This window comes from Pseudoliparis swirei, chromosome 19, assembly GCF_029220125.1.
Source record: "Pseudoliparis swirei isolate HS2019 ecotype Mariana Trench chromosome 19, NWPU_hadal_v1, whole genome shotgun sequence".
Classification (NCBI taxonomy): Eukaryota; Metazoa; Chordata; class Actinopteri; order Perciformes; family Liparidae; genus Pseudoliparis; species Pseudoliparis swirei.
In genome coordinates, this window is record NC_079406.1 from 24,090,958 (window position 1) to 24,115,566 (window position 24,609).

At 37.3% G+C, this 24,609-nt stretch overlaps 1 protein-coding gene across 1 annotated transcript; it reads left to right on the forward strand.

The window, feature by feature from the left end:
- Positions 1 to 833: 833 nt before the first annotated feature.
- Positions 834 to 7,075, forward strand: tmem144b (transmembrane protein 144b). The gene is made up of 12 exons (XM_056440234.1): positions 834 to 924; positions 1,037 to 1,204; positions 1,294 to 1,416; positions 1,767 to 1,866; positions 2,833 to 2,910; positions 3,053 to 3,131; positions 3,338 to 3,417; positions 4,053 to 4,171; positions 4,485 to 4,604; positions 5,053 to 5,150; positions 6,521 to 6,574; positions 6,747 to 7,075. The coding sequence occupies exons 1-12, from the start codon at positions 834 to 836 to the stop codon at positions 6,828 to 6,830; spliced, it is 1,194 nt and encodes a 397-aa protein (XP_056296209.1). The 3' UTR covers positions 6,831 to 7,075.
- Positions 7,076 to 24,609: the final 17,534 nt, after the last annotated feature.

Here is a 24,609-nt window from a genome sequence, read left to right on the forward strand (position 1 = left end):
TCTAATTAACTCGAAACACCTGCAAGGGTTTCCTGAGCCTTGACAAACACTCAGCTGTTATAAATCTTTTTTTTTACTTGGTCTGAGGAAATATTAAAATTTTATGAGATAGGATTTTAGAGTTTTCTTAAGCTGTAAGTCATAATCAGCAATATTAAAAGAATAAAAGGCTTGCAATATTTCAGTTGATTTGTAATGAATCCAGAATGCATGACATTTTTGTTTTTTTAATTGCATTACAGAAAATAAAGAACTTTATCACAATATTCTAATTTTCTGAGACAGTCCTGTATACATATATATATATATATTGTAGTACAACTTTATTTTGGAAGGGAGGATGTAAAGTATATTGTAATCAAGAAAAATGTTGAGGTACTTATATAAACATATATATATATTTATATAAATATATCGTATACATATATTATAAATATATATATATAAATTATACATATATAAATTATATATATAAGTACCTCAAAATTGTTCTTCAATACAGCACTTGAGTAAATGTAAAAACTTAAATAGGAATATTGAGATTATTTGTTTTAATTATTTACATATGTGTGTTTAATGCTTTTGACAGCAAATTCATCACATTGAATACAACTTCCACCTGAGATGTGTTTACACCGTGTGATGAAGCTCACAGGACTTCATCCCCACCTGGCCTGAACGCAGCTGTTCCTCGTCAGATTGAGTGATTATATAACCGGCAGCACCTGTCAGGTCGTCACTCCTCACTCCTGCGACGCACAGGGGGCCACTGGGTGTTTGTAACACCGTGCTCCAGTTTACGTCGTCGGAAACAAATGGAACTTATTCTAAACATGCGCGAAGCTAAATACTCCGCTCTGCTTTTATTCGTGACCACGTTATTGATAGCGAGCTGTCGTGGCGCCGAACATGCTGCTGAACAAGGTACCGGTAACCACGATGTGTGTGTGGAGAGCAATCCTGGAGTGTGTTGTCGGATATCAACAATACCGTGTGTGTCTTTTGTTGTATTTTTCTTCTTTTAATATTCATCCAGACCCGAAACATGACGAATTTGTTGTCGCTGACAACGTGAATATAGTGCCGTTAAACTTAAACTCGACCAACGTGACTCATTTGGCCTATGGAGTCGCTGCCAACGTGCTCGCCGCGCTGTTGTACGGCAGCACCTTTGTTCCTGTGAAAAGAATAGAGACCGGCGATGGTGAGAAAAATTTACTTTTGGTGAAACCCTCAAGTTTCTTGCCCTTTTTTTTTTTTTTTTACGCTAATGTTCCGATGTTCTGTTTCCAGGCATGTTCTTTCAGTGGGTCTACTGTGCATCGATATGGGCTGTAGCCAAGTTGGCAGACACGATACTGCAGTCGCCTAAATTCTACAATTTCGCCATGATCGGAGGCGTCCTCTGGGCTACAGGTATCTCGAAGCGGACCGTCGGACCCAAACAAATCGTTCATGTGGTGCAGTGCAGGCTGGTCTCGAGCAGCCGGTGGACTTAAAAATAAAAATAAACTCTTAAAGACTCCATCTGCTGCAGAACATCTAGAAAATCCATCTTAAATTGGTGTTGGTACCGTTCCTGTGAGGCATGACAACCTTTTAGGACACTTTCTTGTCCCAATGTCCGACTACATTAACGTGCATGAAGTTGGCCCAACAACCTTATTTCCTGCATCTCGTTGGCATTTGTAAGCCATCGAGCGGGAAAAATACTTTTGTCTTTCCGCTATGCACAATGCTAACTCTTTCTCTCATGGTGTCTACAGGAAATATAGCATCAGTTTCAATTGTTAAAGCCATTGGCCTCAGCCTCGGCAGTGTCATTTGGAGCTCTTCATGTTTATTGATAGGCTGGGCCAGTACAAGGTGAGTCGGATGATTTGAGTTCTCCTTCAGCCAGAATGGAGAATTCCTTTCCTTTCTTCTTATCTTCTTATAGTTTACAAAAGGACGATTAAATCTGCAAGTTTTAATTAAAACATATTTTTTTCTATTTCACATTTGCTCAAACTGTCACTTTGTTCTGGCGGTAGCACATCAGGCGGATGAACTGTGAGGAAAGTTTTTACCTCCATTTAACGCTCTAGTCTAAATTATGTGTAAGATTTCGCTGCATCTGAAGAAAAACTGTCAATTCTGAGATGAGTTTCTTAATGCAGCTGTCAAACAGATCATGGATCCGAGAGCTTTTAAACTATCAAACTAGGCAGAGCCTTTTTTGAGTTGGCTTTGGGCAGCGCCCGGTTGTGGATAGGCTTTTTAAAATGGCGGCCGAGTCTCAAACATTCAGTAAACATGTCGGGTGATGTGGAAACTGAATATTGACTCATGTGTGAACAGCATTGCCTAGTTTGAGTGTTTTGATAAGAGTTCATGTTTTTAGTTTGACTCTTTGGTTTTTAAATTTTTTTTTCTTCATGTGCAGTGGAATTTTGCAGATTACATTGCATCACATGTGATTAGCAGACACTTTTATCCAAATCGACTTACAATAAGTGCATCAACCAAGAGTACAAACTCGGCACGACAAGATTCCAGAAAGTAACATTTCTTCAAGAAAGTCAAACTCCAAAAGTTCCATAAGTAAGAGACATTTAAGTGCCTTTGAAGTGCTAATCTGTGTTTCTAATCCAGATAGTCGGAAAATATATATTTTTAGTTTCCAATGCCAATTGTTCCAGTAAAAGGAGCCAGAGGTACCCGATTTCACAGATTCTGTCTTTTCCAAATAGGGACAGTTTGCATCAGTATAATTGTAAATTTCCTGGCCAGGGTTATTTTTATTCGCCAATGTATTTAGAAATAAACTGAGTTCTGGACTGTCTTCCACAGGTTTGGCTGGTTTGGGAGTCCTCAGGATGTTCCCCGGCCCATATTAAATTATTGTGGCGCTGGGTTGTGTCTGCTCAGGTAAACTCGGAGTGCCTGCCTCCTTCTCGCCATGGCGATAGTTAAATAGCTGTAACGTGGGGGGGAAAAAACCCTGACTGTCTCAATTTGAATTCTATTTTTGGATGCCAGCTGACCCACATGACCTCTTTGTCGTTTCCAGCAGCTTGATTTTTCTCTTTGTGAAAACGGACGTGAAGCTGCATATCAGCGCCGAATCGATTCCTTTGCTTCTCGACAGAGTGAGTTCATTGATTTTTAGATGTCGGTTTACGTTTCTCGCCTCTTTTGTCATGCCTGACTATGTAAACCGATACGAGTTCGGTGTTCTCTGAAGGACGATCGCATCCAGCCACTTGGTTTTTTTTCAACGCGGTGATTTTGGGTTTCGTTGAGTTCTGGCGGCGCCATTAATGGCCGACGCGTCGTCTTATTTCATGTCCTACAGAGATCAAACTCGTGCAGCTACGGACAAAGTTCCTCAGAGTTCTGGATGGACGCCATCGGACCAAAGACCCGTCGGGTCATGTGAGCGCAACTTCTTAGCAGTCAGTGGGACGGTTTCTGAAACATGGAGTTAATTGATTAATCAATAAGGTTCCTCCACAGAACCAGCATATAGTTTTAGATGAATGATGCCTTCGTTTCTACCACTACTTGGGTTTATTATAGCACACCATGTGTCTCTTTTATCTAATGCTTCTTTTTGGCTTGTAAGATTTTCAGCAAGTCAACTATTTCACAATTATAAAAATTAAGTGCTGAATTGGCAGAAATCATTAAATAAAGGCCACAAAAAAGATTGCAAACATACTGATGGACTTTAAAAGTGCATGTGAATACAGCATCAGTGACATTTCCACTTTGTTTGCTTACATTTGAAATGAGTGAACACATCAGAATCTGAACCTTTGTATCGCCATTTATATATACAAGGAATGCGTCGTGGCGCAAGAATAGACTATGACATGAACGACAATACACACAGTGGGATAATTATACATAAGTATGAGTGCACAGGCAGGTTTCAGACATTTAACAAGTGTATTTAAGGTGAAGAGTTATTTGTATATATCTCAATTTAGTATGCAATGGGAACTTTTTGATTTTAACAAATTCAATAATGTCAGCGTATTCAAATCCATGCATCCTCCCTTGCTTAGCGGCTGCCTGCTGGCCGTTGTGGCGGGAACGCTCTACGGCTTATCCTTTGCGCCCATCCTTTACATCAAGAACCAGTCATCAACCCCCGACAGCGTCTTCTACGGAGCCAGTGACTATGGTACGTTCCCAGTGAGCACTGATCTCGCGTTTCACTAGATTAGAAAGCCGCGCTATCGATGCATCTTTCTCGACTTGACATGTCCTCTGAGTTTTTAGGCTGCGTCACGCTGGTCTATAAATAACACGCCACAGGGTCCTCCAGGGAGTCATGTGTAGCATCTAGTTTCCTCCGATGCTCTCTACAGTCGTTGTCTGCGTATGGCTTCAAGTCAAACGGTCCTATTGGCTGTGATGACTCTCCTCCTTGAAAGTAAAGGGATTGATTTTTAGCTCGTCTTTGTTCTAACTGCAAATTCTCTCATTTCCCTCAGATCTCGACTATGTTTATGCGCAGTGCTGCGGCATTTTCGTCGCGAGCACGGTGTACTTGGCCATCTATTGTGCGGCCATGAATAACAGGCCCCGGGTCTACTCCCGAGTCATCCTACCAGGTAATCCACACTTTTGTCATAATCATTTTTTTTTTTAAAGTGATACTCCTTGATGCAGAGCGACCACTTCATCTGATGCACCTGTGCAATCTAGTGCATGTGATGCCGATGACTCGTGTTGACTGTGTGTTCAACTCCAAGGTGCTGATGGCATCCAGAGCCCACGTGCTCATCCTTGCTACACAAATCATTTTGACTATCTGTCTACGATCTGCCCGTGCAGTGATGATATCCGCTCTCTTTGCCACGCTGCATGTGTAAACTCATGCGCTCTGCGTATGAGATGTGTTGGTTCAGGGAGAACGAGTTTGCTCCACCCCCGAAACCTGGCGCGCAGCTAATGAACGCCTACATTTAGTTACTTGCACTTTATATATTTTTAAACTGTAATATACCTGTAGTGCGACTTGTTGTCCTCGGTCACACGCCCATGTCTCCTTCTCTTCAGGTCTCTTTTCTGGCTTGATGTGGACGTTGGGCACGTACTGCTGGTACCTGGCCAATAACTACCTGAGTGCAGTGATTACCTTCCCCATTGTCAGCGCGGTAAGTACACGATGTCCTGAGGGCACAACGAGAAATACTGTTCCCTTCCAACCACAGTAAAATGTTAAAACGTGCATCTATTCAGACTTGTGTTAAAGTACACTTTATGTAAAGTGAATATCCCAGAAGAGCATCATTGCATTTTATGTTTGGACTTTTCTTGTTGCCTTTTTTTCAAAATGTAAAAAAAAAAATAATAGCATCAGGATATTGAGCCATTAGTTTTCAGTCTCGATGCCACGGAGACGGGTGTTGGTCGTGGGGAGAGTTTGACCTAAATGAAAGCTGACGGGATCGATCATGAATATATATTTTATTTGGAGGCAATTTCCATCAACCTGGCGCACCAAATGGTTTGTTTACACACAACCACCTGACAATCCGTCACTCCAACGCTTGAGGCAGCCGCGAGAAGGGTGACGGGGTGTACACAGCGGCATTAAACTATTTCAAGTTCCAACACATTATTTGAAGCCTGACCAGATGGATTTGATGTGACGCCGCGGGAATGCAGCTGGCTTGCAAGATAACGTTTTTAATTGGAAGTTCAATTAGACTTTAAATGATTTTTTTTTGCTCTTGGGCCCTGAGTACAAACTAATGCTGTCCTGCAACCATATTCCTTCATTACTGTACATTTACATTAATGCATGTTCGTGTATAAGCCTAACGGCAGAAAACTAAAACGTGTCGGCATTTAGTTTGGATAAAACTAACGCTTTTAGTCGTTAAATAGAATTAACGTGGCCGCTAACACGGCTCTAGGCACGCCTTGTTCTAATTCCTCGCCAACAATGAAAGTCCAGCTGCATTTTTAAACTTCAAATGCATTTATTAAAATTGCCTTAATTATAGGGAAATTATTAATTATTCCATGCTGTGTACTAAAGAAGAAACAATTATGTGCATATGGATAAATGCACTTTATTTTAACATTTATTAAAATTGCCTTAATTATAGGGAAATGATTAATTATTCCATTCCTACAGTAATATAGAGGGATAACTGTACTAATCCTCAGTGAAGAAACAATTATGTGCATATGGATAGATGCACTTTATTTTAACATTTATTTTAAGACTACTTAAACCATCGGGAAGAGACTTTTTTTTTGCCATTGACGACGCGACGGATTAAAGTGCAAACATGCATGTTTTATTTATTGCACCGTCAGCAGCTGGAACACATGCAACCCGTCTTCTCCCTGGTGGCAGATATCTGTCCAGAGGCGAGGGGATGCTCCGGTCTGCAGAGGGTCGTGTTGCTCATTGCGCGACAACGTGGGCTCCGTCCTCCTGCCAAACTGTTTATGAAGTAATGCTTTGGCCAATTGTTTCTGTACACATCTGTTTGGTGGCTCTCCTCTGTAGGGATACGGTCTGGTTGCAGCCCTGTGGGGGACCTTGGTGTTCAGAGAAGTCAAGGTACGTGCAACACACCCGATCACGACGCATGAACCCGTCATTTGTTGTAAATTGGCTCTAATGGATGTTGAACTCGTTTATTAGCTATACGGTAACGGTGCTTTGAATGCACAGTAGAAACCAAACATGAGTAGGACTGATGTTAAACTCTTGGTTGTTTTTTCTCTCTCAGGGTTTTGTGAACTGCTTTATCTTCTGCGTGGCCTTCTGCGTCGTGCTGGCCGGCTGCTTGCTGACCATCCTCTCAAAGATGTGATGAAGAAGCGAGCGACTGTAATATTTCCATTGTATACGTGTGCACATATCGACTCAGAAAATAATGTCCATTTTATAAAACTCTTTGACTCGGCCAAGTGGGAACAGTATATTTTGAACCACAGGTGATTGTGCACATATGTTATAATTGCCTTTCATGCAGCTCTTGTCGTCTCCCCGTATAGCTTTCTGTGCTTTTAATTGGCTCGGGTGTTTAATATGTGAGAACGTATAGATGAAGGCATAGAAGTCATCGCCTTTTTTTTAAATGGAGCTAATTAAATCGTGTTACTGAGGTTATTTTCACACAATAAACGCATTTAAAAAGTATTCAAGGCAAGATTGGTCTCCTTCCCTCATCTGTCCTCATGTGGAGTGGCCATGGCAACGGCTGTACACCCTGGTGTCTACTTGGACGGCTTTTCTCCCATCAACCTTGACCAGGCGTCAACGGCTTCTACTTCTAAACCTCCTACCTGTCATCTCGACGAGGCTGCTTAAAGATGTTTTTGCCTAATTGGCACTTCGGTTGGATATAATTAATGTGTCTTTGCTAACAAGCCGTCTACCACATTCCTTCAAAGTAGCCGTCATAAAGCTCTCCTGAAGAAGCCCACTCTGGATCCTCAGCTGTGGGCTAATTCCAGACCGATCTCTGACCTCCCCTTCCTCTAAGATCCTTGAGAAGGTAGTTGCAGATCAGTTGTGTGACTTTCTCCATTTATTTGAGGAGTTTCAGTCAGGATTTAGAAAACGCCGCATGGAGTATCTTCTATGTCCAATATTATCAGGAAACGCTCAGAACTTTCATTGTATGCAGATGATACTCGATTATATCCATCGATCAAGCCAGAGGAGACCAACCTGATTGCTAAACTTCAAGCATGTCTTGAAGACATAGACACATGGATGACCTTCAACTTCCTGATGAATTTCTGACAACTGTAGTTATTTTACTCGACCCAGAGCACCTCGGATCAATTATCCGGTGATGTGGTTTCTGTAGATGACGTTGCCCTGGAATCCACCATCACTAAAGAATCTCGCCGTCATCTTCGATTTGGGATTTTTCCTTCAACTCCCACGTATAACAAATCTCAGACTTTTTTCATCTACGCAACATTTTTAAAAATCCGGTAGATTTGTAAACTAGATTACTGCAATTCCTTATTGGGCTGCTCAAAGGTCCTCCAATTCATCCAAAATATTGTAACGTCACAAAAATTAAAGAGATTTTTCCTGTTTCAGCTACTCTGCAATGGCACTCTATAAAATCAATCTAAATTTAAAATAATTCTTGACTCCAAAGCCTTGATTGGTGATGCACAATCAAATCTTTAGGGGCTTTATCCCCACTAGAGAGCTTGTAGTACCATATTGCCCCACTAGCGAGCTTGTAGTACCATATTGCCCCACTAGAGAGCTTGTAGTACCATATTGCCCCACTAGAGAGCTTGTAGTGCCGTATTACCCCACTAGAGAGCTTGTAGTACCGTATTGCCCCACTAGAGAGCTCGTAATACCGTATTGCCCCACTAGAGAGCTTGTAGTACCGTATTGCCCCACTAGAGAGCTTGTAGTACCGTATTGCCCCACTAGAGAGCTTGTAGTACCGTATTGCCCCACTAGAGAGCTTGTAGTACCGTATTGCCCCACTAGAGAGCTTGTAGTACCGTATTGCCCCACTAGAGAGCTTGTAGTACCGTATTGTCCCACTAGAGAGCTTGTAGTACCGTATTACCCCACTAGAGAGCTTGTAGTACCGTATTGCCCCACTAGAGAGCTTGTAGTACCGTATTGCCCCACTAGAGAGCTTGTAGTACCGTATTGCCCCACTAGAGAGCTTGTAGTACCGTATTGCCCCACTAGAGAGCTTGTAGTACCGTATTGCCCCACTAGAGAGCTTGTAGTACCATATTGCCCCACTAGAGAGCTTGTAGTACCGTATTACCCCACTAGAGAGCTTGTAGTACCGTATTGCCCCACTAGAGAGCTTGTAGTACCGTATTGCCCCACTAGAGAGCTGCCTCACTAAATGTGGGGCTACTCGTAGTTCCTAGAGTCTTAAACAGTAGGATGGGAGCCAGAGCCTTCAGGTATCAAGCTCCTCCTCTTTTATGGAACCAGCTTCCACCTTCAGTCCGGGAGGCAGACGGCATGCAATGAAAAAAGCATGTCAATGTTTGATTTATTCAATGCTTAATACATATTTGCTGTATTGGTTCATAATTAAAAGATAAATTAAAACATTTTGTTCACAGAGAGAATATAATTGGAATTGCCTGTTAAGTTTCTCTAACACAATGATCAGTTAATGATGGAACGGGACACTACGACTTGGTTCATCGTGCATTATCGTAACTTTCAATGTGCATTAAAAGTCAAATTCAACTCCACCTTCCATGGAAGTTAAACAGACGTCCGTTAAAACTAGAGCAGTGTTTTTCATGCTTTGAGACCTTATCCTGAAGAGCTTTACGATGAAAAAAAAATGTGTAATGTAAATGTTGGGATAACGCTGGCAGTATGTTTTTTTTCAGCTTGTTAAAGCTCTGCACTTTCCACACAAGTGGATTGTGCAGGTGATGTACGTCTCACGCAACAAGGACGAGATGTTTCTAAATTAGACACAAAATTGCACAAAATTCCTCTGCCACTTCTGTAAATGCTTGTTTTTCCTTAATTGGATAACAACATGCGTACGTATGGAGAAGTATACACTTGACGGTATTGATAAAGCGTAAGAAGTCACGGATTATGGGGACAAATGCTTGAATTTTCTGGTTTGTTTGTTTTTGTTTTATATATATATGGTTCTTTGGAACATGTTTTTTAAGTAATCATAGGTTAGGGCACTTATAAGCTAGATAGCTTCATCCTTAACCCTTTTCGGTCAGCCACATGTATCTTTCTACTTTTTTTAATTACTGGTGGTTGTATATTTTGCTGATGAAAAAAAAAAAAAACTCATATGAAGCAACAGTAGTTTAGTTTCCAGTCTTGGTGTAACGACGCTATGTTGTGGTTTTCGAGAGGATATGTGTTTTTTGGCTGGGTGCAGTAACTTCCTGGAGTCTTCTTGTGCTGTGTTTACACTTTGCTTTTTGCACAGTTAAAACAAATACGACGCAACCGATTACCTTTGAGTTTTGTCACAGTACTCTTCGACAGAGCCAGACTTTTCCTCGTTTTCTGTGTTTATGCTAAACTGTCTGCTGGCTGTGGCTTCAAACTAACCCGCAGACATAGATATATATCTTCTCATCTCTAAACATGAAAACTTATAAGCATACACTATCTCATTGAAGACAAAACATTCTTTGACTTTATTTAGTGTGAATACAATTTGAATAGAATTATCTTTCTGAGTCCAAATACATTCTGGGGATATAAGAACAAAACCAATTAATACCTCGCTGTCAAATAGTGCACAGTCTGCAATTTCTCCCTTGTATTATCTTGACGTTACATTAGTCGAGCAAGTGGCCCAAAGCTTTGGAACCAAACACATCATTCATTTACAAAGGACATAACAATGAGGTGGGGCACAACTGAAGTCAAGGAATAAATTCAACGATGCAGTAATATATTTTATTTGATAGGCTTTTGAAGAAAAACCCTGAGCCTTGTTCCCTGTCTTCTGGAATCCAGAACATTATATTAATTCAAGCTACTTTTGAGAAGTCACAGGTTAAAGCAAACATAAAGACTGCATATATATATATATTTTTACATATGTATATCTATATTTACATATGTATATACATATATATATACTGTACATACATACATGTATTATAATAATGTATTCATCATTCTTAGTTAAATGAGACAGGAGACACAATGTAGGTTGGTTTGATGTTTTCAGATAACATTATGCCTTGCAATTAATTAACCATTTCTTAAATTCTAACATTAGATCATAACTGAATTAATGTAAATGATATCCTTTTTTTAAATTTAATTTGTAGGCTATGATAGTTAGTTTTATCCATGTACTGGCTCTGTGGCACTCTGAGCTTATTGGATGAAGAGTGCCTTATGAATATAATCCATTATTATAATGTTATTATTAAATATATATACAGTATATATCTTGTTGATAACAAATACCAGTGTGTGCTTACAGTTTGCATTGAGTAAACAGTCACACCATGCAAACCAGATCCAAAGGGCAGCCAATAAATGCAGTCCGTCTCGGGAGCAGACGGGCAGGAGCGTGATTGATCGCATTCCTCACAGAAGCTGGACAAAGCAGATCATTAGCTGAGTCAGTTTGTGCACACGATTGGAATAAAAGGTGGAATAATAAGTGTTTCTTTTGTGAAGAAACAGATCAATTCGATGTAGGATACAGCAGCTGTCACCATGACGTAAATACGGAATAGTGATCTCCGATGCTTGGATCGGTTGAAGCGTACAATAAATGGTTAATGGGAGAATTAGGAACACTAGCTCCAGCATATTTGAACATTTAAACACGGTCTGTCAGCTGATACTTAATTTATAACTCCCATTTGACAGTCACCTTTGTCATTCTATCTAATGGATACTTGGGATTGGATTAAAAAGCCCAGTGCAGGTTCACACATGACACATATCCATCACGTTGACGGGCAGGTTGTTTTGCGCGAGAAACTGAGCCCAGGATGGATGTCGTTCAGCGAAACTTCACGGTCCTCAACAGGCACGTGCGCAGACATGTGGGGGGGGGTGGGCTCAAACCCCCACAAAGGGCACCCATCGCCAAAATAATTCATCTTTCTCTTTTTTAAACTTTTTTTTGTTGCATTTTCCACAAACAGATAAGTCCTTGACATCGAGAAAAAATATATAAATATATATCTACAACAAAATAAAATCAGCACACATCCAAATCCATCCACATACACACCCGCCCAACATTCCCACCCATCCCCTCCCACATGTTTATACACATCTACCCTCCAAGAGTAGGACCCAATGAGGAGGGGGGAAGGACCAAACAGTCAAACTAAATAATAATTCATCTTTTGATCACTGTAACTTAAAGTTAGCAATTAATTGGTTGCTACGCAACACCTGAAACACATTGTGTCGTGAGAAGACATGAGAGCTGAACACAATTACATGTTTTCTGTTAATAATTACAATTTATTTTCATTTACAAAATGATAGGAGCGAACAATGCCATATAATAAACGGTGGAGGAGGAGGAGGAGGAGGAGGAGGGAGGGGCTTCTGAGCGCCGCGGAGCATGTCGGGGCGAAATTCTCACAAGAACTCGACTAAATGCCCCGTCAGATATCAAAACACATTTGGAGGGAAATTGATGACAGAGAATAATTTGTATTAATTAAATACTTTTTAATGAATAAGAAATGGGGTCTCCAGCAGAAAGGGCACTTTTCTCATCCAGGGCAAAAGGGGAGGAGCTTGAGCATCACTAGGGGTCTATCTGCGCACATGCCTGGTCCTCAATCTCCATATAAACCCGTCTTCCTATCTCTAAAAATGTCTTCGGAAACAGATTCTAGTCAGACCAACGGGTGGCTTTAGATGTCGTGGCTTTGAAAGATGAAAGGATGTCCTTCATATACGTCGATGCTACATGGAGTGTACCACACACCGTCTTCTAAAGCAATCATCCACCTGACAACAAAACCACACGACTCGTGCAATTTAAAGCTCAAGTGAATAGACTTTTCATTTCAAAGGGATTGTCATTGGCGAGGCAGCGCAACTCCATATCGGAGGATATTGAATTAAAATGGGCCGCAGTCGGCCTGTGTTACAGCTCTGCGAGCAGAGACACAGTGGAGAGACGGTTCGCGCTCTCTTTTTCGTTTGTTTTGGACACTTTGTTTTTCGAGGACATGGACACTCAGCTGTGTGGAGAGTTTTAGTTTCATTGCCCTGAATACATCGCCTGCTGGTTTTGGAGTTTGAGTGAAGTGTATTTTACGATGCTTTTCCGGGCATTGGCGTCTGAAACCGGGGGGTGAGCCACTTGTGGGTTGTATTTATTCAATCGCATCAAACAGTGGATGTGCCTGTGCCCTCTACTCAGAGTATTTCTTTGAGTATTTGACTAAAAACCACAACGCATGACAAACCAGACTTGTTCAAAAACACTACGATATCTGCATGTTTTACTTAAACTGGCGGTCATTGTGCAGGGCAAGCCTCAAAAAGGTATAATTTAGAGGAGTCTTAATTAAAAAGGAAATTTTCTGCTTCAGTATTACCTCTATTAAGACTTCCTACAGCCCTTTTAGTACATCCCCACGTGTTAATTTAAACTACAGTGAGGGAAAGGCGTTGTTCTCCTCCCATTTCATGGGAAACTAGAACGGGCACTCGGTAGAGCGCATACCTTCGCATATCACAACATTGGGCATTGAATTATGAACATGTTGGCATTAGTTGCATGCCAATTGAATAAAAATTGACCGTGCTATGGTAAAAAGAAGATTTTGACCTTTCCATGACCTTAACCTTTGACCCGATCAATCCCAAAATCTAATAAAATGGTCCCCGGATAATAACCAATCATCCCACCAAATTTCATTTGATTTAAAACTTATTTTGTGCTGCGAATAACACGCATACAAATAAATAAATAAATAAATACATGGCGATCAAAACATAACCTTCCGCATTTTCAATGTGAAGGTAACAATAGCCTTTCATTTCAGGTCACCACGGAATTCCAAGCTTTTTTTTTTACTTCAGTGGATATGGCGACTGTGGGTTTCATTAAAACTATGATGTTATATTTCCCTCCCCTCGTCTCATGCCGTTCTTCCTTAATGTCTCTAATAACACAAGAACCCAGTTCCTCTCCTGAGCTCCGACAGAAGCTCTTAACAGGACACACTTAAACCCCTCGAGGTATAAAAGATATCATGTCTAAAGCTGGAGTTGTACTTTGTAAATTCATGTTGACTCATATTTGCAGGACTAATGGTCACTTCAGTCAGCTTTTAGGAATCACAATGATGAAGTGGAAGTGGTGAAAAGCTTTCAGTGGCCTCTATTCCCTGAGTGCACTATTTATTTAAAGCTAATAGATGTGTTGTTGCAAAAAAGTGCATCGTTAATATGGGACGCACATAAGATTAAAGACCAGAATTAACTGTATCCTCACAGTGCTGATGTGAGTGCCAAGAACAATGCGTGTTGGATTAGGCATAATGCAGGTTAATTTAAAGTGTGCATTATTCAGGCCAGGGAGTAAAGGGGGAAATCAAAGGAGCGTGAAGCTCCTGGGAGGAAGTGTGCGGAACATTCAGATCATTCTGGACATCGTGATTCAACCGTAAGGCAAGTAAGAAAAGTTCATTTCTATCAGCACATTTCAACAACAAGGCAATTCAAAATGATTCACATATATATTTATATATATATATATATTCAAAATGATTCACATATATATATATATATATATATTCAAAATGATTCACATATATATATATATATTCAAAATGATTCACATATACATATATATTCAAAATGATTCACATATATATATATATATATATTCAAAATGATTCACATATATATATATATTTATATATATATATATGTGTATATACATGTTTGTATATATGTGTGTATATATATATGTATGTATATATATGTTTGCATATATGTGTGTATATATATGTATATGTGTATATATGTATATATATGAGTGTATATATGTATATGTGTGTAAATATATATATATACATACATATATATATATATACATATATTTATATATATTTATGTGTATATATATGTATATATACATGTATATACATATTATATATATATATATATATATACATGTAGCCAACAATTCTAGTTTCCTACGAACAAATATTTTTTTTAATTATTCTCAGCTACAAACAGAAAAGAGTTTCTTTTCAAACACATATTCATTGAATATGCGAAGCACAACTTCTGAACAGGAGCTCTTTCTTCGCACCCACTTGGGCGTGAGATTGGTTTCTTGTCCAAGGAGAGATTCACCATGACACTTGAAAATGTAGGGACATGTTTTTATGCATTTTCTGATTCTTAATTTACATTCAATATGCAACATTTCACCTGGAGTCCTCTCGCTCCTCCCTCTCTCCTCCACCCTCAGCTGCTCCGACTCCCGGCTGGACACTCGTTACTCACCTTGACGCGCTGTCGTCTTTAAGATTTAAGTTGAGGCAAACTCAACTCTAGAAAGAGCTAGATGGCGAATGTCTCTTGCGTTGTCCTTTTTCGTTTCTCACATCTTTCCACCGTCATTGTTGCCGCGATGTTGCGGTGTATTGAATTTAAATGCAAATGATCCGATGCATTTCATCTGTGTAATGTCATATCTGTGGCTTCAAACTTCAAAAGGCAGAGAGCATGAAAAATGTGATCGTGAGTACTGCATTACTTCGAAATCCTGTTAAGCAAAGACGTCCGTTTGCTGCATCTGCAACTGATTTAACTGATTTAGTTTTTCCATTTCCCTCTCAAGGTCCACTTCATTATCTCTCGTGCATCAAGTTCCCCGTCGAGAACCACACACACACACACACACAACAAAAAGCTCTGTTTTAAGTTTGATTTGACAAATGTGATTGACATATACTCCGCCCACTGTTGAGACTCCGCCCACTCCTCCTCTCTACCGCCATCTGCCTGATGGATCGTGGAGGTCTCCATCGTGGAATATGCCTACTATGAACTATTCATACACTCTGTCATATTCATTGAATGTATTTTAACTCTAAACTGTCCTTCCGGTCACATGACATCTATTCATCTGTCCATCCTGGAGAGGGATCCTCCTCTGTTGCTCTCCTGAAGGTTTATTCCCTTTTTTTCCCCGTGAAGGGTTGTTTGGGAATTTTTCCTGATCCGTTCTGAGGTCAAAGGTCAGGGATGTCGTATGTGTCCAGATTGTAAAGCACTCTGAGGCAAATTTGTAATTTGTGAAAATGGGCTATACAAATAAACTGATTTGAAAACTGAATATATGTTTATATATGTCACAGGTGTCAAACACAAGGCCCGCGGGCCGAATCTGTCCCGCCACGTCATTTCATGTGGTCCCCGACAGCTCGAAAAATGTACCGTGCTTTTATTTTGAAAGTTTCAGATTAAATGGATTGATGTTATAATATTCGAGCCATTTTATGTACAATATTTCTACACTCAAATAAACAATAATTGAATGACAAGAGAGTTATTGAACAATATGTTGGGGAGTAGTTATACATTTATATACTTCTGTCACAACCGGCCCTTTAAGAGGCGGCGGCCATGAAGTGGATGTGGCCCGCAGTGAAAATGAGTTTGACGCCCCTGATATATGAATACAATTAAACATATTTTGCTGTGTTTGAACCAGTATTTCCTTCAGCAGCGTGTTCGCACTTTGAAGGTTATTAACATCCGTTGGAAAACTACAGCTTCTATCCATCACACATCTATAGCAAACTATTACTTGACAGTTGAGTGGAATTTTCTCTCTCGATGTGAGGAACAGAAATAGTTATGACCATTTGAACACGCCGGCATTGACAATGTGCAAATTTATCTGTGATCTTTGGTGAAGGACATGATGAAATCAATTCTCTTCAGACTGTAACGTAACAATGTGTATCCTCTGAAGTCCATGAGCCTCTAAAAGCTCCGTCGACAGATGAAAGGCTCAGTTCAGTCGACAGAGCGCTGAAGCCTCCGGCTCGATTCCCGCACAGATGGAATGTATTTATCTCAAGTTTAGTGATATTTAATTGGTTACATGTCCAAATTATATATTAGTTTAGTATTGTGTTGATCATCATAAATAAACACTGGTTATGCCTCCTTAACTATTGCAGTTAGCCAGAGCTGTACCCTTATCTATGTTTAGTCGTTTCACCCTGTACACTCTAAATGTATATATATATACATATACATACATTATGTGTAGATATATGTATGTATATATATATGTATGTATATATATATGTATATATATACATACATTATGTGTATATATATATATATATATATATATATATTAGGGCTGTCAGTGTTAACGCGTTAATCTATGCGATTAATTTGGCCGCGTTAACGCACTAAAATATTTTAACGCAATTAACGCAATTTTTTTTTTTTTACCGCAGCAGTACGGTTTGACACTGTTTCCGTTTTTAAAACAATCATTTCTCCGCGAAAATAAGGAGCAGAAATCAGTTTAAACTCGTGGATGAATCAGTCGGGTTTCCTCCTGCTCCTCCTTCCTCCCGTCTCCCCCTCTGATACACAGAGGAACGGAGGGCGACGTGTCGGGTGACGCGGCGCGGAAAGAACTCGTCACACGAAACCTTCACCGTGATTGGTCAATCCGTTTGTCTGTCAACATTTCGGGGGAAAAAAACCCAATGAACACTCAGTAAATCACAAAGGACCTCCCACCTCACAGGTTAGGCTCATTTAGCAGCCTGTCAGTCAGAGAACCAGAGCACACGGCGCGAGGACAATGAGGCTCATTTCAGAGCTGAGATTGTTCTGGAATGTTTGATGTATAACACGTGGGGGTGTGTCACATGCAAAAAACTTTAAACGGTGAATTTAATTTATTTTGTAAAATGTATAAAATGCCCCCAGCCTCCAGAGGGTTAACGTGACATATGTGAATGTCAGTCAGTTACCAAGGCCACTGATTCTGCTGCTGTTCAATGTTAAAGATGACAGGACCAATGGGGTCTCAATATACTTCTTTTTTTACTAATCTGATGTTTCACTGAAGAAACAATTTATCATCCACGATATTAAATACCTCGCTGGCACTTTATATGTAGGAGCCTCTTTGAAAACACAGCTCTGTGTGAAGTTTTTTGTTTAAAAAGAAGGAAGCACTTTTAACCCTTGTGTTGCCTTGGTCATTTTGACCCGATTAAATATTACACCCTCCCCCTGCCTTTGAGTCATTTTGACCCGATTCAATGGTTCACCCTCCTGTTACCTTTATATTTACTAACATATTTTACCCTTTGGGTTCAATTTGACGCCAGCAATTAAAACCTCCAGAAAATTATTAGAATTAATATTGTTTTCCAAGTTTAAGTGTGAGGCACTTTATGTTTGTTTGTTGACTACCGAAAGAACACCGACATTAAACATTGAATGGGGTCAAATTAACCCGAAGGCGGCAGGAGGGTGTAATATTGATTCGGGTCAAAATGACCCGAAGGCAACACAAGGGTTAAACGGTGAATTTTTGTTTGTTTTGTAAAATGTATAAAATGCCCCCAGCCTCCAGAGGGTTAACGTGACATATGTGAATGTCAGTCAGTTATCAAGGCCACTGGTTCTGCTGTTCAGTGTTAAAGATGACAGGACCAATGGGGTCTCAATATAGTTTTTTTTTTTTACTAATCTGATGTTTCACTGAAGAAACAATTTATCATCCACGATATTAAATACCTCGCTGGCACTTTATAGGTAGGAGCCTCTTTGAAAACACAGCTCTGTGTGAAGTTTTGTCTTTAAAAAGAATGAACTTTTAACTTTTAATTGCGATTAATCGCGATTAATCGCGATTAATTAATCGCAATTTCAAACTGTGCGATTAATTAGTTAATTTTTTTTAATCGATTGACAGCCCTAATATATATACAACATACATTATGTGTAGATATATGTATGTATATATATATATATATACATATATATATACATATATATATACATACATATATCTACACATAATGTGTGTATATATATATATATATACAACATACATTATGTGTAGATATATGTATGTATATATATATGTATATATATACATACATTATGTGTATATATATGTATGTATATATATACATACATTATGTGTAGATATATGTATGTATATATATATGTATATATATATAGATACATACATTATGTGTATATATATGTATGTATATATATATATATACATACATTATGTGTATATATGTATGTATATATATATGTATGTATATATATATACAACATACATTATGTGTAGATATATGTATGTATATATATATACATATATATATACATACATATATACATAATGTGTGGATATATATATTTATATATATATATATCTGTATTTCCTCTCTTGAATACAGGGAAGCAGACGAGAACAAAAATTGACCTGAAGCTCCACAACCAGATTTAGTACAATATCAGCAAATGTTTGAGTTTGAATATTACCACTTGCTGATAACAGCAGCATACAATTTAAAAAATAATAATTGACATGGTTTAATAAGAATTAATCTGTTTTCCACAAGACATGGTGTGAATGTTTTCTCAATGTTTTTTCTCAGAGATTTAACAAAAAAACAAAAAAAGGGAACATAAAGCTGAAAAACATGCTTCTTACCAAATGTTTTTTCTTTATAATTGACATAGTTTAATTGGAATTAATCTGTTTTCCACAAGAAAAGGTGTAAATGTATTCTCAATGTTTTTTATTTAACAGAAAGCTAAAAAAACATGCTTCTTATCAAATGTTTTTTTAAATAATTGACATAGTTTAATTATAATTAATCTGTTTTCCACAAGACAAGGTGTAAATGTATTCTCAATGTTATAATAAATAAATATGTGTATGAATATGTGGATCCGAGCCTATTTTAAAAGTAGTGTACTTCAATACATCCATACATTATGACACCGGCCCTGCACATCCCCTCTCATGAAGTCCAGTGTTCTGGCTGTTCAGCAGCTCTTATGAAAAGCAACTTTAGACTCCTCACTGCCATTTCCCACGCATGCAGGCTTTTAGTGTGAGACATCTTCTATCATCTCAGAACAAACCCTTATGGAAGCAGGTGCATTTTGAGACATCTTGACCTCCTTTTAAAGTCTGCTGCCCAGACTGGATGGATGACAAATGCAACCTTTTCTTTATCAGATGTGGATGTTGAGTCTACATCCTGTATATCATATCCATTAGCTGTGTCCCAGATCCATTACATACTAATCATAGTCAGTACATACTTATTTTTATATTATGGCTCTGATGTCAGAGCAAAAAGTATGTATCTGATTATTTTAATTGTCTTGCCAGATCCACAACACAAGTCCTGATTATATAGAGTACATTCTGTCTTAACGTTCATGAACTGTTATAATCAAAGAGCGTCATTATATTCATGTAATCGGTCCTCAGCAGACCTGCTGCAAAGCCAGAGATCACTGCATAATGATGAATGAAAATTACATGTATTTATTACTAGAGTATTTATGATTTATAATTCATCCAGTTAAATTTGAAAATTGACAAGAAATAATGTTGAGATATTATTCAATTGAACTTTCTTTGTTTAATTTGACAGTTTTTGAATACATACATAAGTTAATACAACTGCTAGGCTACTTATATACTGTATATATACATATATATGTATATATACAGTATATATGTGTGTGTATATATGTATATATATGTATAGATATATATGTATATATGTATATATATATACACACATATATATTTATGTGTATATACTCTATATATATACACAGATATATATTTATGTGTATATACTATATATATATAGGGCTAAATTATATCTCAAGGTAAACGTTATTGTGTGAATAAATTCTCTCTAATTGCACTTCCTTGAACAATTTAATTGTATTCATTGAATGAATGTAAATGAATGTGTTATGAGACTTACTCTACATATACATACATATTTCCCTCCAGGTCTCAAAGTGAGCGCAACAATTTAATTGGCTCTACAAGCGGATGATTGTATGCATTATGTCGCAGCTTTCATTCACACTGATTTTACTCTTTCTATTATTCTGAAGAACACTTTTCCATTTCCCCTGCTGCGTGGCTAAAGAATCAGTCAAAAGAAAAATGGGATGGTAATAGATCTGCAGTCAGCAGGGGACTTTTTTATCCAAGTGTCAGATTCATCACCGATTAGAGCTGACCCAGATCGAAGGTCTATTTTATTCATACAAGCATATCTTTAGACATTAAACACTTCAACCAATAGCAACAGCATTCTCCCATCACGCTGCAGCTCTATGAGTGAATTAGTTTATTTATTTAGAACAGCAAAATATACAACCACCAGGAATTTTAAAAAAAGAAGAAAGATACATGTGGCTGACCGAAATGTTGCCCTAACCTAAAATTGCTTGAAAACGTACAAATAAACTGAATTGATACTGAATTGAATGTATGTATGAATGTGTGAATGTATGAATGTATGAATGTATGTATGTATGAATGTGTGAATGTGTGAATGTGTGAATGTGTGAATGTATGTATGTATGAATGTATGAATGTATGTATGTATGAATGTGTGAATGTATGAATGTATGTATGTATGAATGTATGAATGTATGAATGTATGTATGTATGAATGTGTGAATGTATGAATGTATGAATGTATGAATGTATGAATGTATGTATGTATGTATGAATGTATGAATGTATGAATGTGTGAATGTATGAATGTGTGAATGTATGTATGTATGAATGTGTGAATGTATGAATGTATGAATGTGAATGTATGAATGTGTGAATGTATGTATGTATGTATGAATGTATGAATGTATGAATGTATGTATGAATGTGTGAATGTATGAATGTATGAATGTATGTATGAATGTATGAATGTATGTATGTATGAATGTATGAATGTGTGAATGTATGTATGTATGAATGTATGTATGTATGAATGTGTGAATGTATGAATGTATGAATGTATGAATGTGTGAATGTATGAATGTGTGAATGTATGTATGTATGAATGTATGTATGTATGTATGTATGAATGTATGAATGTATGAATGTATGAATGTATGTATGTATGTATGTATGTATGAATGTATGAATGTATGTATGTATGAATGTGAATGTATGTATGTATGAATGTATGAATGTATGAATGTATGAATGTATGTATGTATGTATGAATGTATGTATGAATGTGTGTATGTATGTATGTATGAATGTGTGAATGTATGTATGAATGTAATGTATGTATGAATGTATGTATGTATGTATGAAAGTATGAATGTATGAATGTATGAATGTGTGAATGTATGTATGTATGAATGTGAATGTATGTATGTATGAATGTATGTATGTATGAATGTATGAATGTATGAATGTATGTATGAATGTATGAATGTATGTATGTATGAATGTGTGAATGTATGTATGTATGAATGTATGTATATATATATGTATGAATGTATGAATGTATGTATGTATGAATGTATAGATATATGAATGTATGTATGTATGAATGTATGTATGAATGTATGAATGTATGTATGTATGAATGTATGTATGTATGTATGTATGAATGTATGTATGAATGTATGAATGTATGAATGTATGAATGTATGAATGTATGAATGTATGTATGTATGTATGTATGAATGTATGAATGTATGTATGTATGAATGTATGTATGTATGAATGTATGAATGTATGTATGTATGAATGTATGTATGTATGTATGAATGTGAATGTATGTATGTATGAATGTATGAATGTATGTATGAATGTGTGAATGTATGTATGTATGAATGTATGAATGTATGAATGTATGTATGTATGAATGTATGTATGTATGAATGTGTGAATGTATGTATGTATGAATGTATGAATGTATGTATGAATGTGTGTATGTATGTATGTATGTATGAATGTATGTATGTATGTATGTATGAATGTATGAATGTATGTATGTATGAATGTATGAATGTATGAATGTATGAATGTATGAATGTATGAATGTATGAATGTATGTATGTATGAATGTGTGAATGTATGTATGTATGAATGTGAATGTATGAATGTATGTATGTATGTATGAATGTATGAATGTGTATGAATGTATGAATGTGTGTATGTATGTATGAATGTATGTATGAATGTGTGTGTGTATGTATGAATGTATGAATGTATGAATGAATGTGTGTATGTATGTATGAATGTATGAATGTGTGTGTGTATGTATGAATGTATGAATGTATGAATGTGTGAATGTATGTATGTTGTATGCATGTATGAATGTATGTATGAATGTATGTATGTATGAATCTGTGAATGTATGAATGTATGTATGTATGAATGTATGTATGTATGAATGTGTGAATGTATGAATGTATGTATGTATGTGTGTATGTATGAATGTGTGTATGTATGAATGTGTGTATGTATGAATGTAATGTGTGAATGTATGAATGTGTGAATGTATGAATGTATGTATGTATGTGTGTATGTATGAATGTGTGTATGTATGAATGTGTGTATGTATGAATGTATGTATGAATGTATGTATGTATGAATGTGAATGTATGTATGTATGTATGAATGTGTGTATGTATGAATGTATGTATGAATGTATGTATGTATGAATGTATGTATGTATGAATGTATGTATGTATGAATGTGAATGTATGTATGTATGTATGAATGTATGTATGAATGTGTGAATGTATGTATGTATGAATGTATGAATGTATGTATGAATGTATGTATGAATGTATGTATGTATGAATGTATGTATGTATGTATGTATGTATGAATGTGTGAATGTATGTATGTATGAATGTATGTATGTATGTATGTATGAATGTATGAATGTATGTATGTATGAATGTATGTATGTATTAATGTGTGAATGTATGAATGTATGAATGTATGTATGTATGAATGTATGAATGTATGAATGTATGTATGTATGAATGTGTGAATGTATGAATGTATGAATGTATGTATGAATGTGTGAATGTATGAATGTGTGAATGTATGAATGTGTGAATGTATGTATGTATGAATGTGTGAATGTATGAATGTGTGAATGTATGAATGTATGTATGTTGTATGTATGAATGTATGAATGTATGTATGTTGTATGTATGAATTGTATGGATTCTTTACGGTTTCTATTGCACTCATAAACAACGTGCGTCAATTCAAAGGAAAAACATCCCGTTCACCGATGTTCTCGTGTATTTCCCTTGAAAAAGAAAGCATTGATTCCCTGAGAGGCAGCAGTGCATCCCAGCATGTACTGTTCACACACAGCTCCGTGGCTCCGGCCCTTATCAGAGCACGACACTGATCCCCAGTGTGATCAGTGTGTGTGTGCACGTGACCGTTTGTCAGTCACGATGAGCCGTTGAGCGGTTGCTAAAATAATCAGAATCAGAATGAAAGTATGTTTGCACATTCAAGGAAATTGTCTGGGTTAGCCTCTACAAAGGCCCTTCAGCAGCTGGTCTTGGGGTGCCGTTTGTTGCCGGGCAGAAAGTGTACTGTTTTTGTTGTTTTTTGTTGTTGTTGTTGTTGTTGTTGTTGTTGAGAGCTTATTCTGCTGTGTCTGGACATTACATCTGTGAGTGAACCAAAACACTCAAGTAAGGCAAAAAAAAAATAATGAGCACAAAAACGCTCCAGTGTGATCGTTTGATACACTTCTAAATATTTAAACCTTTAAGCATTATTACACTTTTCATGGTTGCACTGAAGAATTATACTTTATGAGCAGAAATAACTGAATAACTTTATTTTCCTGGACACTTTTACCTGCTGGAAATTCACTTTGGTCATTGCCTTTTGTATATATTTTAGTATTGTTAGTCTTTTGTGTTTTATTTGTAGGCTATCTTTTATTACTGCTCTAATGTGCACCCGCTGCTGTGATCCTGAAATGTCCTCCCATGAAAAATGAAACAAGACAGCTGTTGTTAGTTGTTTGTTGTTCTTAGAGCAATTAGATGCTTTTAAAAATGCACGAGGGTCGAGTGTCTCT

Coding starts and splice junctions, on each gene's coding strand:
- tmem144b (XM_056440234.1), top strand. CDS start 834: ATGCGCGAAGCTAAATACTCCGCTCTGCTTTTATTCGTGACCACGTTA. Junction 1,867..2,832: donor ATAGGCTGGGCCAGTACAAG/GTGAGTCGGATG, acceptor TGTCTTCCACAG/GTTTGGCTGGTTTGGGAGTC. Junction 3,132..3,337: donor TTCCTTTGCTTCTCGACAGA/GTGAGTTCATTG, acceptor CATGTCCTACAG/AGATCAAACTCGTGCAGCTA.